Source organism: Pleurodeles waltl, chromosome 4_1, assembly GCF_031143425.1.
Source record: "Pleurodeles waltl isolate 20211129_DDA chromosome 4_1, aPleWal1.hap1.20221129, whole genome shotgun sequence".
NCBI classification, from domain to species: Eukaryota; Metazoa; Chordata; class Amphibia; order Caudata; family Salamandridae; genus Pleurodeles; species Pleurodeles waltl.
Genome location: NC_090442.1, coordinates 105,260,199 through 105,275,907, shown reverse-complemented (window position 1 = coordinate 105,275,907; position 15,709 = coordinate 105,260,199). Strand labels below are relative to the sequence as shown.

General features: G+C 44.2%; 1 protein-coding gene across 1 annotated transcript; it reads left to right on the top strand.

The window, feature by feature from the left end:
- The first annotated feature begins 4,446 nt into the window (after positions 1 to 4,446).
- On the top strand, positions 4,447 to 5,385 carry LOC138287075 (olfactory receptor 5AR1-like). Its single transcript, XM_069227435.1, has one exon. The coding sequence runs from the start codon at positions 4,447 to 4,449 to the stop codon at positions 5,383 to 5,385; it is 939 nt and encodes a 312-aa protein (XP_069083536.1).
- The last annotated feature ends 10,324 nt before the right edge of the window (positions 5,386 to 15,709 follow it).

Here is a 15,709-nt window from a genome sequence, read left to right as displayed (position 1 = left end):
GATGTAGGATGGCCCTAGGTTGTGCAGAGCCTTGTATGCGAGTGTGAGGATATTGAATGGGCATCCCTTTTGGACGGGGTGCCAGTGTAGGTTCCTGGGGTCTGGGGTGCTGCTTGAATGCTTGGGGAGGTTGAGGGTGAGTCTGGCTGCACTGTTCTGTAGAATCTGGAGACTTGTAAGTAGCTGGCGTAGCGTGTTGCCATAGTCAAGGCAGCTGGTGACCAGAGCATACAGAGGATGTAGAAGCAGGAAGGATAGCTGGCAATCAAGGATGATGCTGAGGTGGTTTTGTGCGTGGTCTGATGGAGAGAGCACTGGTCTGAGTTCTGATGGCCACCAGTTGTGGTCCCATTCTGAGGTATTCATCCCGAACTTCAGGACTTCAGTTTTGTTGGTGTTTAGTTTTAGCCAGCTGCTTTTCATCCATGTTGCTATTTTGGTCATTGCATTGCAGAAGCTGGCTTTGGCAGTGTGGGGGTCTTCGGTGAATGAGAGGATTATTTGAGTGTTGTAGAGGTAGGGGACTATATTGAGTCTGTAGGGTCTGACTATCTGCAAGGGTCAGTCACGTAGATGTTGAATAGGGTCGGGCTGGGGATGATCCTTGGCAGTTGATGTTTTTGGTTGTAGAAGTGAAGGGAAGAAGGTGGATGCTCTGCGTGCGGCCTGAGAGAAAACAGGTGATCCACTTAAGGGCACTTTGTTAAATGGTCTGTTGACGAGAGTGTGGTGGGAGACTGGATCGAACGCTGCGGAGAGGTCCTGAAGGATGTGAGTTGCCTACTCATCTCAGCCGAGGAGGGTCCTTATGTCATCTGTGGCAGCGATCAGTGCAGTCTCCATGCTGTGGTTGGCCCGGAATCCTGATTGTGAGGTGTTGAGAAGGTTTCGTTTGAGGTAGTCGGTGAGCTCTTGGTTGATGGCTTTCTCAAGCGCTTTGATTAGGAAGGGGAGCAGGGAGATCGGTCTGTAGTTTTTGAGGTCACTGTGGTCAGCGGAGGGATTCTTTAGGAGGGCCTGACCTCTGTGTGCTTCCACTCAGCCTGGAAGGTTGCCATGGAGATGAAGATGTTGAGGATGTAGGTTAGTTCCATGCTAATAGTGTTGGCTCCAAGATTAAAAAGTCAGTGGGGGCAGGGGTCAGTGAGGGTCGGTGGGGGCCCCAGAGTGGATGGATAACATGGTGGCTGTGGTGGTCTGTGTGGTAATTGGGGAACAGGAGATTATCATGTGGCTGGTGTTTGCTGCTCAAGAGATGTAGTCTAGGCTGGAGGTGGAGGGTTGGGGTCGAAATTAACACTGTATATGGTGGTGATCTTGCTCTTGAAGTAGTTTGAGAGTCTGAGAGGGTGTCGCAGAGTTCCTGGGATGGGTGGATGGTGGTCCCTATGGCTATTGGGTTAAAAAAAATCCTTGATGATTCTGAAGAGTTTGTTTAAGTGGTTGGCTGTGGTATCGGTGCGGGCAGTGATTGCTGCTCCTTTTGATGCCTTGATGTGGTGGTGGCATAATGCTAGCACTCTAGTTGTTCATAAGAAAACTATGGTGAAGCTGCAGTAGATCACACCGACAGGCTTCTGCTGCTATTGAAAGTACATGTTATATTCAGTATATCAGACTTTATTTTCACATGGCTGAGGAAGCTAGTGTGAACTTATAGAAATTGTATCTTTACATTAGCTTATGGAGCACTTTCCATAACCTCCATGAGAAACGTGCAAGAGAAATCTGTTTTCACTCAATCATGGTTCATCAAACACCAACAGAAAATCAGGGTTTTTCACAGAGCAACTCACCTTAGAACGCACAACAATTCCTAAAATTAGAATTGTACCACCAACAAACACATTATATTGTGACCAAAATCTTTTATCACTCTTCATATGTGCTCTTTTTTTGTGGCTGTCAAAATCAAGCTTTTGCTATCATGGACTTCTACGAGGACTATAGCCTTAAGCCCAGTGATGAATGACACATTCCAGCCAATCAAGGGACAAGGGGCCATATTTATACTTTTTTAGCGCCAAATTTGCGCCACTTTTTGACGCAAAAACGGCGCAAACTTACAAAATACAATTGTGGGGCATATTTATACTCTGTTTGCACCGAATTAGTGTCATTTTTTTTTACTCTAATTCGGTGCAAAACTAACTCCATATTTATACTTTGGTGCTAGACCCCTCTAGCACCAAATTTATGGAGTTAAAGTAATTTTTTGAAAGTGGAGACCTACTTTGCCTTAATGAGATGCAAGGTAGGCGTTCCCGTGCAAAAAAATGACTCTATGGCCTTAACGCCATATTTAGGGGCATATTTATACTCTGCGGCATATTTATACTCTGTTTGCACCAAATTAGTGTCATTTTTTTTTACTCTAATTCGGTGCAAAACTAACTCCATATTTATACTTTGGTGATAGACCCATCTAGCACCAAGGCCCTGATTTAAACTTTTTTTGCACCGCATTAACGTCATTTTATGACACAAAAGTGGCGCAAACGTACAAAATATTGGCCCTTATTTATACTTTTTGCTGCAAAACTGCACTAACTCAGTTTTGCACCAAAAAGTTTAGCACCAGCTTGCACCATTTCTGTGCACCAGCCGGGCACCATATTTATGGAATGGTGCAAGCCGGTGCAAAGGGTAGGCTAGAGTTTTTAAAAATTACTTTAGTCAGGTGGGGCTGGCAGTATAGAAGAAGAGGGTTTAGCACCAAAAAATGGCTTTAGGCAGGTTAGAGTAAAAAAAAATGACTCTAACCAGATTAGCGTCATTTTCTGGTGCTAAACCTACCATGCCACATGACTCCTGCCTTAGAAAAGGCAGGAGTCATGCCCACCACCCCAGTGGCCAGCACAGAGTACAGGGGTCCCCTGGGCATGGCCATTGCACCCTGTGCCATGTATGGGGGCCCATTTCAGGGCCCCCTATGGCACTTTCAAAAATAAAATGCACTTACCTGTACTTACCTGGGATGGGGTCCCCCATCCTCGCAGTCCCTCTAGTGTGGGTGGGGGTGCCCCTAGGGCCTAGGGAGGGCACGTCTGGGCTTATTCCATTGTGTTCCACCATGGAAATAGGGCCACAGGTCCCCTAACACCTGCCCTGACCCAGGTCTTAAAAAATGGGGCAAAGCTTGCTTTGCCCCATTTTTTGACCCCTCTTCCCTCCCTTGCACCATTTTTACATGGGAGTATAAATATGGTGTTAAGGCCATAGAGTCATTTTTTTGCACAGGAACGCCTACCTTGCATCTCATTAAGGCAAGGTAGGTTTCCACTTCCAAAAAATGACTTTAACTCCATAAATTTGGTGCTAGACGGGTCTAGCACCAAAGTATAAATATGGAGTTAGTTTTGCACTGAATTAGAGTAAAAAAAAAATGACGCTAATTCAGTGCAAACAGAGGATAAATATGCCCCTTAGAGTAAAAAATTGATGCTAATCTGGTCAGAATCATTTATTTTGACTGAAAACTGCCTAACGTCATTTTTTTTTAAGCTAGCCTACCCTTTGCACCGACTTGCACCATTCCATAAATATGGTGCCCAGCTGGTGCTAAAAAATGGTGCAAGCCGGTGCAAAACTTTTTGGGGCAAAACTGCCTTAGTGCAGTTTTGCACCAAAAAGTATAAATAAGGCCCTGTATTTTGTAAGTTTGCGAAGTTTTTGCGTTAAAAAGCGGCGCAAATGCGGCGCTAACAAAGTATAAATATGGGCCAAGGTCCCATCAGGCCCACCTGCCAAATGTGCCTTGATTTTGTTCGGCCATTTTTTCTCTATCTGAGAACCAACCTTTCTACCTTCTGGTGTATTTATGCCGAAGCTGGAGGCCAAATTATATGCCAAAGAGGAGCAATCATACTGCATCCCTTTCCAGGAGCAACATGCCATGGCAGAGGATTTATCATGTTTCAAATGTATTATGTATATGTTGTTTACTTTTTACTAGGATGTACTTTCGGAGTCAAAGCATGGGATTGTAAAGAAATTCAACATATTTGTGATTATTCTACAGCATGAATGCCTTGTTAAAATAACTGCAGTTTTTAGAACCCAGTCGGTGAATTACAAATAAGAATTTGTGTCAAAAGTGAAATAAAAAATATGACAAAGAAGAAATCATTCTATCCACCTAGGTTTAAGTACAATGGAGATGTTGAAGTTTTTTCCAGAAGGAAGAAGAATGATCACAGTAACCAACATCTAGGTGAAACCAGATAAAAAGCATTGTGTGCAGTATTTTTAAGAACAGTTCATTAGTGTGCACTATATATATATTTTTTTTAAATCAGCAAATTTGTAGCAAATTATGGAGTATGTGGTGAATGCAGAAAATTCATTTGCACGGAATACACCGCAGCTGCACAATAGTGTGTTCTTGGTGAGCCCATGAGCCAAAATAAATCTATTGTCTACCAACAAATATCATCCTTTGGGCCGATGAATCAAGTCAACCAGACCCTAGTAACAGAGTTTGTCTTTTTAGGACTCACCGATGACCCACATTTGCAGATCCCACTCTTTGTGCTGTTCCTTCTAGTCTACATCATGGCAGTATTGGGTAATGTTGGCATGATGATACTTATAAGGATGTCTCCTTGTCTTCACACTCCTATGTATTTTCTGCTCAGTCACCTGTCCTTTCTCGATGTCTCCTGTTCCTCTGTAGTTACACCAACACTAGTAATGACATCCGTCTTCAAAAGATTGTCAGTTTCTGTCCTTGGCTGTGCTACTCAGCTCTTCCTATTCATGGGTTTGGGAAGCACAGAGGTCTTCATCTTAACAATGATGGCCTATGACCGATACATCGCTATATGTAGGCCACTGGTTTATAAAGTCATCATGAACCACCATGTTTGTGTCTATTTTGTAGTTGGTGCTTACGTACTTGCCCTTTTTCATGCAGTGTTACAAACTACTTGCACCTTTAGGTTGACTTTCTGTGGGTCAAATGAGATCCTCCATTTCTACTGTGAACTTCCACCATTGTTGAAGCTTTCCTGCACTGACACCTCTCTCAGTGAGGCCTTGCTGGTGTTTGTGGCTGGTGGCTTCATGGTTTTTTGCCTTGTCATCATTTTTACCTCCTACATCTTCATTGTTGCTGCTATTCTTAGGATCCACTCTTCAGATGGTCGAAGCAGGGCTTTCTCCACCTGTTCCTCCCACTTTGTCTGTGTCACGTTATTCTTTGGAACTCTTCTGTTTGTTTATGGCAGACCTAGCTCAAACCATTCCATAGAACAAGACCGAGTGGCTGCGGCAATCTACAGCATGCTCATTCCAATGACGAACCCTTTCATCTACAGCCTGCGGAACCAACAGGTTAAACAGGCCATGAGGAAAGCTATTGGGAACTTATGTGTTGCAAGATAGAATGTCATAATGAAGCACAGGTGGACATCTTCCCATTTGTTCATTTGTTAAGCACTGACAATACTTTTAAGGAAGACAATGGAGAAGGGATACAGGGACGGTGCTGGGAGGACTACCAACAAGTGTTTCAGAAAAAAAACTTAACTTACCACCCCTGACCTTAGCTTTCGTGGTTATTCTGCATATTTGTGTACTATTTTGTATATGTGCGGGAAATGTTTTACTCCATCTAGTTTTGCATTTAATCGAGTATTTGAGAAGGATGACTTGTTTTTTGGGAAAACATGATAATTATCAAGAACAATCTCAAGACCAGGCATTTGCAGATTACTGTTGTTCCTTCATAGTGACACCATCCGTGGTGACTGTAGTTCCAGTAGAGTTACACCCTCAAGGGTGAACAAGACTGTCTATTTCTATATTTGGTGTCACAGACGCTGTGTCAGGTGTGACTTCTTACAAATAAATGGTGTGCACCTAATATTCATTTTATTCTCTCCATCCTTTCATTAGCTTGCATCACTATGGACATCTTAATGATTGTGCGGGCCAGAACAGCTTTAAGTTTATGATTCAATTTCAGCTCTTTCATGCCCTCTTTGGCCAGTCACAGGCACACTCGTCCAAATTCTAAATGTGTCTACATCTAATATTCAGGGATAGTGATGTGTGTGCTCACTAACAGTACTGCAAATAATCTCTGCAACACCTTTTCATTTCACATATGTGAGGTCCTGTTTTAATCTGAAAGAAACATTTTTATGGATGCTGCATGAAACCTAAACTCAACATTTCTCTGCAAAATGTCTGTAATATACTTTCACACATCACCCACAATAAAATAAATGAGAGTAAAACTGTATTTAAAACAATCTGTTTAAGAATTATTCAAGGTAATCAGGACAAGACTCTCAGCAGAGCAGAGCTGACTCTATCAGCAGGGGCCCCTGAAAGGCTGGGGCCCTGGGACAATGCCCACTTTGCCCAGGCCTTGAAATATCTTTGTGCATCGTGTGTATCAGGGTTAGCTACATTAGGGTAAACCTACCCCATGCAATATATTTATAAGTTCTCAAAATTAATGATTGTAGAGTTTGAAAAGCTTCCGAAGGACACATCCTGACCATAGTAGGTTGAAACTGGCAACAAATAGCAACGCTTTCCAAAACCATGGCAGAATACCTAATTTGTTTTGCTTTCGCAGAACATACTTATGGCTGTGTGGAAATATATATTCACAGTGGAAGAATAGTGGAGAAAACCTGACAGAGCACTTTACCTACAGTCCTATTGGAAGGATGGAGCAGGGAACTTGTTCAATAGAGACTTGGTGCACTCTGAAAGTTGCAAAGGCAATTTACCCTGTATCTTGAGGGAATGTGACTGCCTTCAAAGTACCATGTTGTAGGAACAAAGGTGCTGTGGGGTACTGAGCAGCAACCTGGAAAAAGCCAGAACCATAATCATGATGGGTGTGCCGCTTCAATAAATACTGCATAAACAATCTATGGGTACAACATGAAAGTGTACTGAGAGGTCTACCACCTAAGTAGCAGTATAAACATATTAGTTCATTTTGTAAAATGTTTGTTCTTTGTGAATAGTTGATATGTAAATACAACCATCTCATTAGTGCTTAATTGACCACAGAAGGACATAAATCTGACCTAACATGCCAAGATTGAAACCTATGGCCAACTGCTTGAACATAAGCCACTCCAATAAGTTCATTAGTGCACTGAACCACTAGACCAGCTTTGAAAATCAGCAAAATCAAAGACAAACCATTTACAATGCATTCTTTCTCAGTGAAGTGTTGCAAGGCGGCCATGTGGGAATCTCCTTAAGATACAGATGTATGCAATAACTCTATCACAATTAAGAAATAAAATGAATTAAGAGTAATGTTTCTTTACAATTACAGCACCACCTGACCACTTGGCATAGAAAGAAGGTTCTCATACATGGTTATTTTTTTGTGTAGGTAGGGACTGATAGAAGCACAAAAAGATGATGGATGGAATGCTGGACATTGTCAAACATTCACCTCCAGTCACACATCTGGGTTACATCCATCTTTTTCTGCTCAACATGGCAACGCAGCACAGCAAGCGAAGGTATTGTGCTGAGTTGCATGAGAAGGTGAGGGCATACCTATACCATATTTTCATTGAGTTGGGGCAGTTCATCTATCTCCTTGAGCTGGAACACTTTGGGCTACCAAACACAAACGCAAGCACTCTTGCACCATGGCAGAAGGGTGCCTGCCTATAGGTCAGGATAGTTTTTGTTCAGGAAAGGGTACCTTCATGTACAAAAACTATCCTTTGAAGCTTATTTCTATTTGCATGTTTCTGCAAAAGGGAAGTAATGAGAAAAAATAAATATCTTTTTCCTCCTTACGCCAGCCTCTGGTTGCCTCTCACCATTTTGAAGCAAACCCACATTTACAAGTCGTTTTAACTGGTACAACGTAATTTAGGCTCCCCCTACATGTCATCAATTATATATTAGTAATCAACATCATATACACTGTCTGCCATAACCTTATTAATGCAAAGTGCACAGTGAAACATCACAATATACCTCTGAGGTGTATCCATTGTTAAAATTTGAGATTTATATATGCGTGTAGTTCTCAATTACATTTACGTTTGTGCTTCAAGATGAATTCCATTTATTGGAATTATATTGCATACGTAATCATGAAGTAATTTATTTACGTTTTGCATTTATTTCTACATTCTGCCGTGCACATAAAATCATGTATGCGAAGTGCACATTGAAAGTAACTGACTAGCATTAGCCAGACTAGGCTTTGAATGGCATATTTAAGAAAAGTGGCGCTGTACTGTGTGCAGCGCCACTTTTCTTACACCCTTTACCGCCACCCTACCACCACCATGTGTGAGCCATATTTAAAATATGGCACACCATGGCGCAAGGTAGGGGGCAATAGCAGCATTTTTCATGATGCTATTGATGTAGTCCGCAGGAGTAGCACCAAAACATTGGTGCTACTCCTTCAGAGTACATAGGGGCCATTATAAATAATGGAAGCCCCCTTTTAAAGCCTGCTCTGAACAGGCGTTAAAAGTGCCGTAAAAAATGATGCAAGGAAATCTGTTAGACTTTCTTGAGCCATTTTTAAGGCCCTCTAATGGGGGAACGCCCCCTTTTCAGGCATAATGTAGCGCAAAGGGTTACAAAGTGGCGCAGTGCATGCATTGCACCACTTTGTAAATGTGGCGCAGGGATTTTGGCCTCACTGGGACACATTAGCTAAAAAAAATGTCGCTAATATGGCACCAGGTGGCACTACAGGCTTATAAATATGCCCCTGAGTGTTTAAAAGATTAAGGCCCATATTAACTTTTTGACGCAAAACTGCGCCAACGCAGTTTTGCGTCAAAATAAATAGCGCCGGCTAACGCCATTCTTAAGCGCCATGCGGGCGCCGTATTTATTGAATAACGTTAGCCGGCGTTAGCCGCCGGAGCTGTCTGGTGTGCGTTAAAAAAAACGACGTACACAAGGCAGCGCCGGCGTAGGGGGAAAATGGCGTATGGGCGTCCAGAAATGGTGCAAGTCAGGCTGAGGCAAAAAAATCGCCACAACCCGATTTGCGCCATTTTTTTATGACGCCCATCCCCCATAGAAATGACTCCTGTCTTAGCAAAGACAGGAGTCATGCCCCCTTGCCCAATGGCCATGCCCAGGGGACTTCTGTCCCCTGGGCATGGTCATTGGGCATAGTGGCATGTAGGGGGGCACAAATCAGGCCCCCCTATGCCACACAAAAAGAAAAAAATATATACTTACCTGGACTTACCTTAATGTCCCTGGGGTGGGTCCCTCCATCCTTGGGTGTCCTCCTGGGGTGGGCAAGGGTGGCAGGGAGTGTCCCTGGGGGCAGGGAAGGGCACCTCTGGGCTCATTCTGAGCCCACAGGTCCCTTAACGCCTGCCCTGACCCAGGCGCTAAAATCCGGCGCAAATGCGGGTTTTTTAGACCCGCCCACTCCCGGGCGTCATTTTTGCCCGGGAGTATAAATACGACGCATATGCATCGCAGTCATTTTTTAAGACGGGAACGCCTACCTTGCATATCATTAACGCAAGGAATGTGTTCACGCAAAAAAATGACGCTAACTCCATGAACTTTGGCGCTAGACGAGTCTAACGCCAAAGTATAAATATGGAGTTAGTTTTGCGTCGAATTTGCATCGAAAAAAACGACGCAAATTCGGCGCAAACGGAGTATAAATATGCCCCTATATATTTTTTTCCATGCTCTGCATGTTTTCTTTTTCTTTGCAGGTGCAAATTTGTCATTTCTTAATCAGAGAAAGGAGCATTGTGTATTAGAGATAGAGATGATTGGGAAGAGGAATTTTGGCAAGAACAGGATTATTTAATGAGCAGAAGAAGCCTCCAATTCATCATCTGTCAGGAACAATGGTGTTCAATGAATGCTGCAGAATCCACACTGTGAGAGGGAGAAATGATTGGGGTTTAGTGATATGTTGAGAGATAGGAATGTACCTGAAACTTTTGTTTTAAATTAATGTTCACACTGATGGACATATGGTAGATTTATTTGACTTGTAGAGGTACAGACCTCTCTGCTTCGTTTTGTATTTCTAAGTGTGTAGTTTTAAGCTAAACATTTCCACTTTCAGAAGACTTCTAGTGATGTTTTCACATTGCTGGCTTTTGAATCCCTTGAGAACCTCTATTTTAGACATTCCAATTTTATCTTAGAATATGGATTAGATGCCTTTAAACTTATTCATGCTTAGGACAGGAGACCCGAGTGTCTTTAAGGAATGCCAATTTCTGTTTCTTAGGGCCATATTTATACTTTTTGACGCAAAACTGCGCCAACGCAGTTTTGCGCCAAAAAAATTTGCGCCGGCTAACGCCATTCTGAAGCGCCATGCGGGCGCCGTATTTATTGAATGGCGTTAGCCGGCGTTAGCCGACCGGCGCTGCCTGGTGTGCGTGAAAAAAAAACACGTACACCAGGCAGCGCCGGCGTAGGTAAAAATGGCGTTTGGGCGTCCCAAAATGGGGCAAGTCAGGCTGAGGCAAAAAAATCGTCTTAACCCGATTTGCGCCATTTTTTTGGGGCGCCCAGACGCCATTAACATGACTCCTGTCTTAGCAAAGACAGGAGTCATGCCCCCTTGCCCAATGGCCATGCCCAGGGGACTTATGTCCCCTGGGCATGGTCATTGGGCATAGCGGCATGTAGGGGGGCACAAATCAGGCCCCCCTATGCCACAATTTTTTTTTTTTTAAATACTTACCACAACTTACCTTTTCTTCCCTGGGATGGGTCACTCCATCCTTGGGTGTCCTCCTGGGGTGAGCAAGGGTGGCAGGGGGTGTCCCTGGGGGCAGGGGAGGGCACCTCTGGGCTCATTCTGAGCCCACAGGTCCCTTAACGCCTGCCCTGACCCAGGCGTTAAAAAGAGGCTCAAATGCGTGGTTTTTTGCCCCGCCCACTCCCGGGCGTCATTTTTGCCCGGGAGTATAAATACCACGCACATGCCTGGGAGTCATTTTTTAAGACAGGAACGCCTACCTTGCATCTCATTAACGCAAGGAAGGTGTTCACGCAAAAAAATGACGCTAACTCCATGAACTTTGGCGCTAGACGCGTCTAACGCCAAATTATAAATATGGAGTTAGTTTTGCGTCGAATTTGCGTCTAAAAAAACGACGCAAATTCGGCGCAAACGGAGTATAAATATGCCCCTTAGTATCTGTATTTCAAGGACTGTATTCTTTGTATGCCTTAGTCCATTGAGACTGAGGGGCATATTTATACTCCGTCTGCACCGAATGTGCGTCAAAAATTTTGACGCACATTTGGCGCAAAACTTGCCCCATATTTAAACTTTGATGACCGAGCCCGCGGACATCAAAATCCTGCCGTGTGTGTCATTTTCTGGATGCGGGAAACCGCCTCGCGTTAATCATATGCAAGGTAGGCGTTCCCGTCTAAAAAATGACTTAAACGGCCATGCGTCGTATTTAAGCTTCCGGGCAAAAATGGCACACGGCCGGGAGGCGGAGTCGGAAAATAACGCACAGCCCGATTTGCTTCCAAAATTAACGCCTGGGTCAGGGCAGGCGTTAAAATGGGGCAAACACACCTGTATTTAATCAGAACACACAGAAGCAACAGCAGAGCAACAGCAGAGCAGCAAAAGGGAGACATGGAGGTGCTACTCATCCAGCGTGCACGCAGACCCCAGAAACAACAACAGCAGCTACCACAACACCAGCAGGGACCCCAAAGGCAGCGCAGAAGGCAGGAGAGAATATTCCGCACCAGAACAACCCTTCATGGCCTCAGGGCACATGACATCATCCAGAGGTACAGGTTGAACTGGCAGGCCATTCAGCAGCTGCTGCGCAACATAGAGTCTCAGTTGGCACCCACCTTGCTGACATCCCGCACCATCCCAACAGAAACCAAGCTGCTAGCTGTACTTCACATGTTGGAAAGTGGCTCCTTTCAAAGCACTGGCGCCCTGGTTGCCGGAATATCACAGCCATCATTTTCTGCCTTCTTGCCCAAAGTACTGGATGCCATCATTGGACTCACACCCCGCCACATCTGCTTCCCAAACACACTGCAGAAGCAGCAGGAGACAAAACAGGGGTTTTACCTCATTAATGGATTCCCACACGTCCTTGATGCCATCGACTACACACATGTACGCCTTGTGCCACCTGCTGCAACTGAACACCTCTACCGCAACAGAAAGCATACACATTCCATCAATGTGCAGGCCATTGTCGATCACCAAGGATTGATCACCAACATCGTGGCAAAGTATCCTGGGAGTGTAAATGACTCATCCATCTTCCTTCACTCTACCATCAATCAGGATGGACGATATGGCAATGGACTACTTGTTGGTAAGTACAAAAACCTATTTATATACACACTGCACAGCAACCGTCTAGGACACACAACACATACCCCACGACAGCAACATGTGGACAGGAACACAAAGAGGTCGTGACATCGCTAGCCATGTTTGATAGGTCTGCAGTGAACCTATCACACATCTGAAATTAGTGTACAGTCTAATGTTAAGATGTCAATGATCACAACGTATGGAGAGGTTTGGCTAATTGTCACCTCGCAAAATGTAAGCGTCTCACTGATGTTTAAATTAATCCATTGCATAAGTCTAAAGGTATGGGATGTCCAGGGTACATAGATGCTAACGTGTTACCACCACTGTCAAAATGAATCTGTGTATGGAACTATCATCTCACCCTCAGTGAAGACACAGGGACACCTGTATCACAAGTCACAAAGCTAGGGAGTGCACACTGTACTGCAATTACTCAAACATACTGCTGACAACCGGTCAGCAGGCAAACACTCGTTCAGCCAAGGAAACAATGCAGATGGTACATCCTACAAGCCTAGGAAGGAACACTATAACACAAAAGAGTCACAGACAACACAAGACAACTACAGGCATGCAAGGTGATATCAATGGGGCAAGCTACATCAACATGATCCCATTCATTTTCTTTTTCAGCTGATCAGGGGTATGGGATCCAGCCATGGATTATGACACCATTTGGCAACCCAAGCACTGCAGCAGAGCGTGCCTACAACAACGTACATAGGAGGACACGAAGCATAGTCGAGAGGACCTTTGGCATCATCAAGTCGAGATTCAGGTGCCTCGACATCACTGGTGGTAGCCTCCTATATTCCCCTGAAATGGTTTGTAAGATCATTCTAACATGTGCCATCCTGCACAACATTTGCATACGAAGGAACATTCCCCTCTTAGAACCAGAGCCACAAATGCCTGAACAGGAGGAAGAAGAGGATGCTGGCCTGCAACATGAGGGGGAACAACAAAACACAGCTGCTGGATTGCGTAGGCGCCAACATATTGTAAACAATTTATTTTAAAACAACTCACCAACACCACTGTATTAACTAATAAAAATAAACACCGATAAGAATCACCATATCATGGTATGGCTAATCATTTGTGCTCACCTTTATATCTAACTATCAGAATAAGAGTGTAGCCTCATGGAGCATTGCTGATATACCGATCAGGACACAGAAATTTCCTGAGCAATTGTGATGCGTATTATACAACAGTCACATACACACACACTATAAATGACATATATCCTGTACATTTGACCTTTGAAGGGCAATAGCAGAGGACCACAACTATTTCACACATACATGTTGGCTACATGGTTCATCGCAGCATATGGCACACAACTAATACACCATCAGTCAATAAGGGGAAAAAAAGCCTCATACATGAGGCAGTGGATGTGCAATTGCATTGGTAACAGGAATGTATGACCAGACCCTTGACAGTAGTAAGTTGTACAGCAACTATCTTTGCAAGGACTATCTGTGACTAGAGTTCCCTAGAAGTAGAACATAGACAGCACAAGTGCCATACCTATGACAAGCATTGCGCACATGACATTCCATATACATATCAGCCCATTTCCTAACTCCTGACACACCCATGCTCCTGGTCTCAACCCACCTGTCTGAAGAGGTCCCTGGAATGGTAATATGTGTACCCCGATATTCCCTCCTCTACACACACAGACTAACAATAGTAATCCAGTGTGCTACACCCTTTCCTATGTTATGCCATTGTCATAGTGCATCTGACTGCATGGACGTCAGGCCAATTAATACACTGGCTTGTAGTTTCTAAGCCCTGTTATCACCTGTAGATTGCTTCCCGTGTGAAAGGTACTGTTGGCCATTTGAACACAAATCTCACCTACAGGACTTATGAGAAACTGATGCAGCACACATCTGTGATCACCTTCATGCACACCACCCATTTCAACATGCACTGCCCCTGCAGATGATTGGAACAGCATAGAAGTTGCCATTTTGTCAAATACACTGTTATGCATTGCTAGTAATTAAGCTGTGTAACACAGCCCTTGGGTTTATGTGTCACCTTCAAAAACACAGGACAAACACAGTTTTCCATGTCAACTGTCTTGATCTTTCTCTGACCAGTCTTAGTCAGACCACTGAGTATGTACCTTGTGAAATTGCTGGATCCTGATTGACCCTGCATCCTGTCAGCCTGACTGGCACCTGTCTGTGCGTTACCCTAAAGGTTCCTTGTGGCTACATATGTACCACACTTGTGTTACCACACCTCACATTCCTCAGGGGGTATTTTGTCATGTGCTTCCTCAATGCATACCCAAATACATTGTATAGCATCATCTGCTTTTTAATTGTACCACATTAGTAAAATTGTCTTTGAATACCAAAATCATAGCCTATCCCTTGTCTGGGTCTCATGTATGCATGAACGATAAAGTGTGACAGTGTACCATGGCCGTATGCAGGGATTGGGTATGGTGCCTCCAGCAGAACCAGCTACCTCTGATAATGTGCATGAAAAGTCCACACATGTTAGGACCCTGACAGTTTACACGCTGAATCACATTGCTCACAACATATTGATGGGCTGTGCGTGCTGAATAGCTGCAAGATTAATCAACACAGAGGCTATGATGTTCCCATATGCAGTGGGAACTTTACAGGCCAACCTGTGTACAAATGTTGTAATGACACCTGCCGGAACATGACTCCTGAGATATGATCTCACTCAGCACACCAAGGTTACCCTGTTGACAGTATCATAACACGTCTGCAGTGACAGGGTGAGACCATCCCCATGTAGGTTCTCATGTCCTCATTGACTTTACTCACATAGATCTCCAAAGGTTACTCAGTAGATACAGGAATAGCCGCCACTGACTCATGATGAGACCTGGACGTAATAGAACCCTAAAAATATACAGGATCAACATTGGACCACACACATGAACTAGACACCTCTGTGCAATTGATCACTGGAAATATGTGGCCATGTGCTGCCTCGTCTGCTGGTCCACCACTGCCACTGGAGAGTTGTGGCTCAGTCATATGACCACAACTGTGGCGTGATGTAACAGTTGGGGGTCACCTTTGGCTGTCTGTGCCAATAACATGGTACCCACTTAGTCCGTACATGCACCAGATTCACGGTGAGTTCACCAACAAGTTCCTAGGAAGCAATTACCAAATTTCTAGGACATGGGATGGGTAACTTTTGGACCATTGACATGAACAAGCGTCTGCCATCTATCCGGTGCATGCTTTGTCATTTGTGGTGTCTACGTTACCCAAAATCTTGGAAGTGCACACAACAGATGTTGCTACATGTATGACTAGCACATGTCCTCTCTCATTTCCACACTGACTTGCATCTAAGGTTTGGACACAT

What these genes read in the sequence shown, in the direction of transcription:
- LOC138287075 (XM_069227435.1), top strand. Translation starts at nt 4,447, where the DNA reads ATGAATCAAGTCAACCAGACCCTAGTAACAGAGTTTGTCTTTTTAGGA.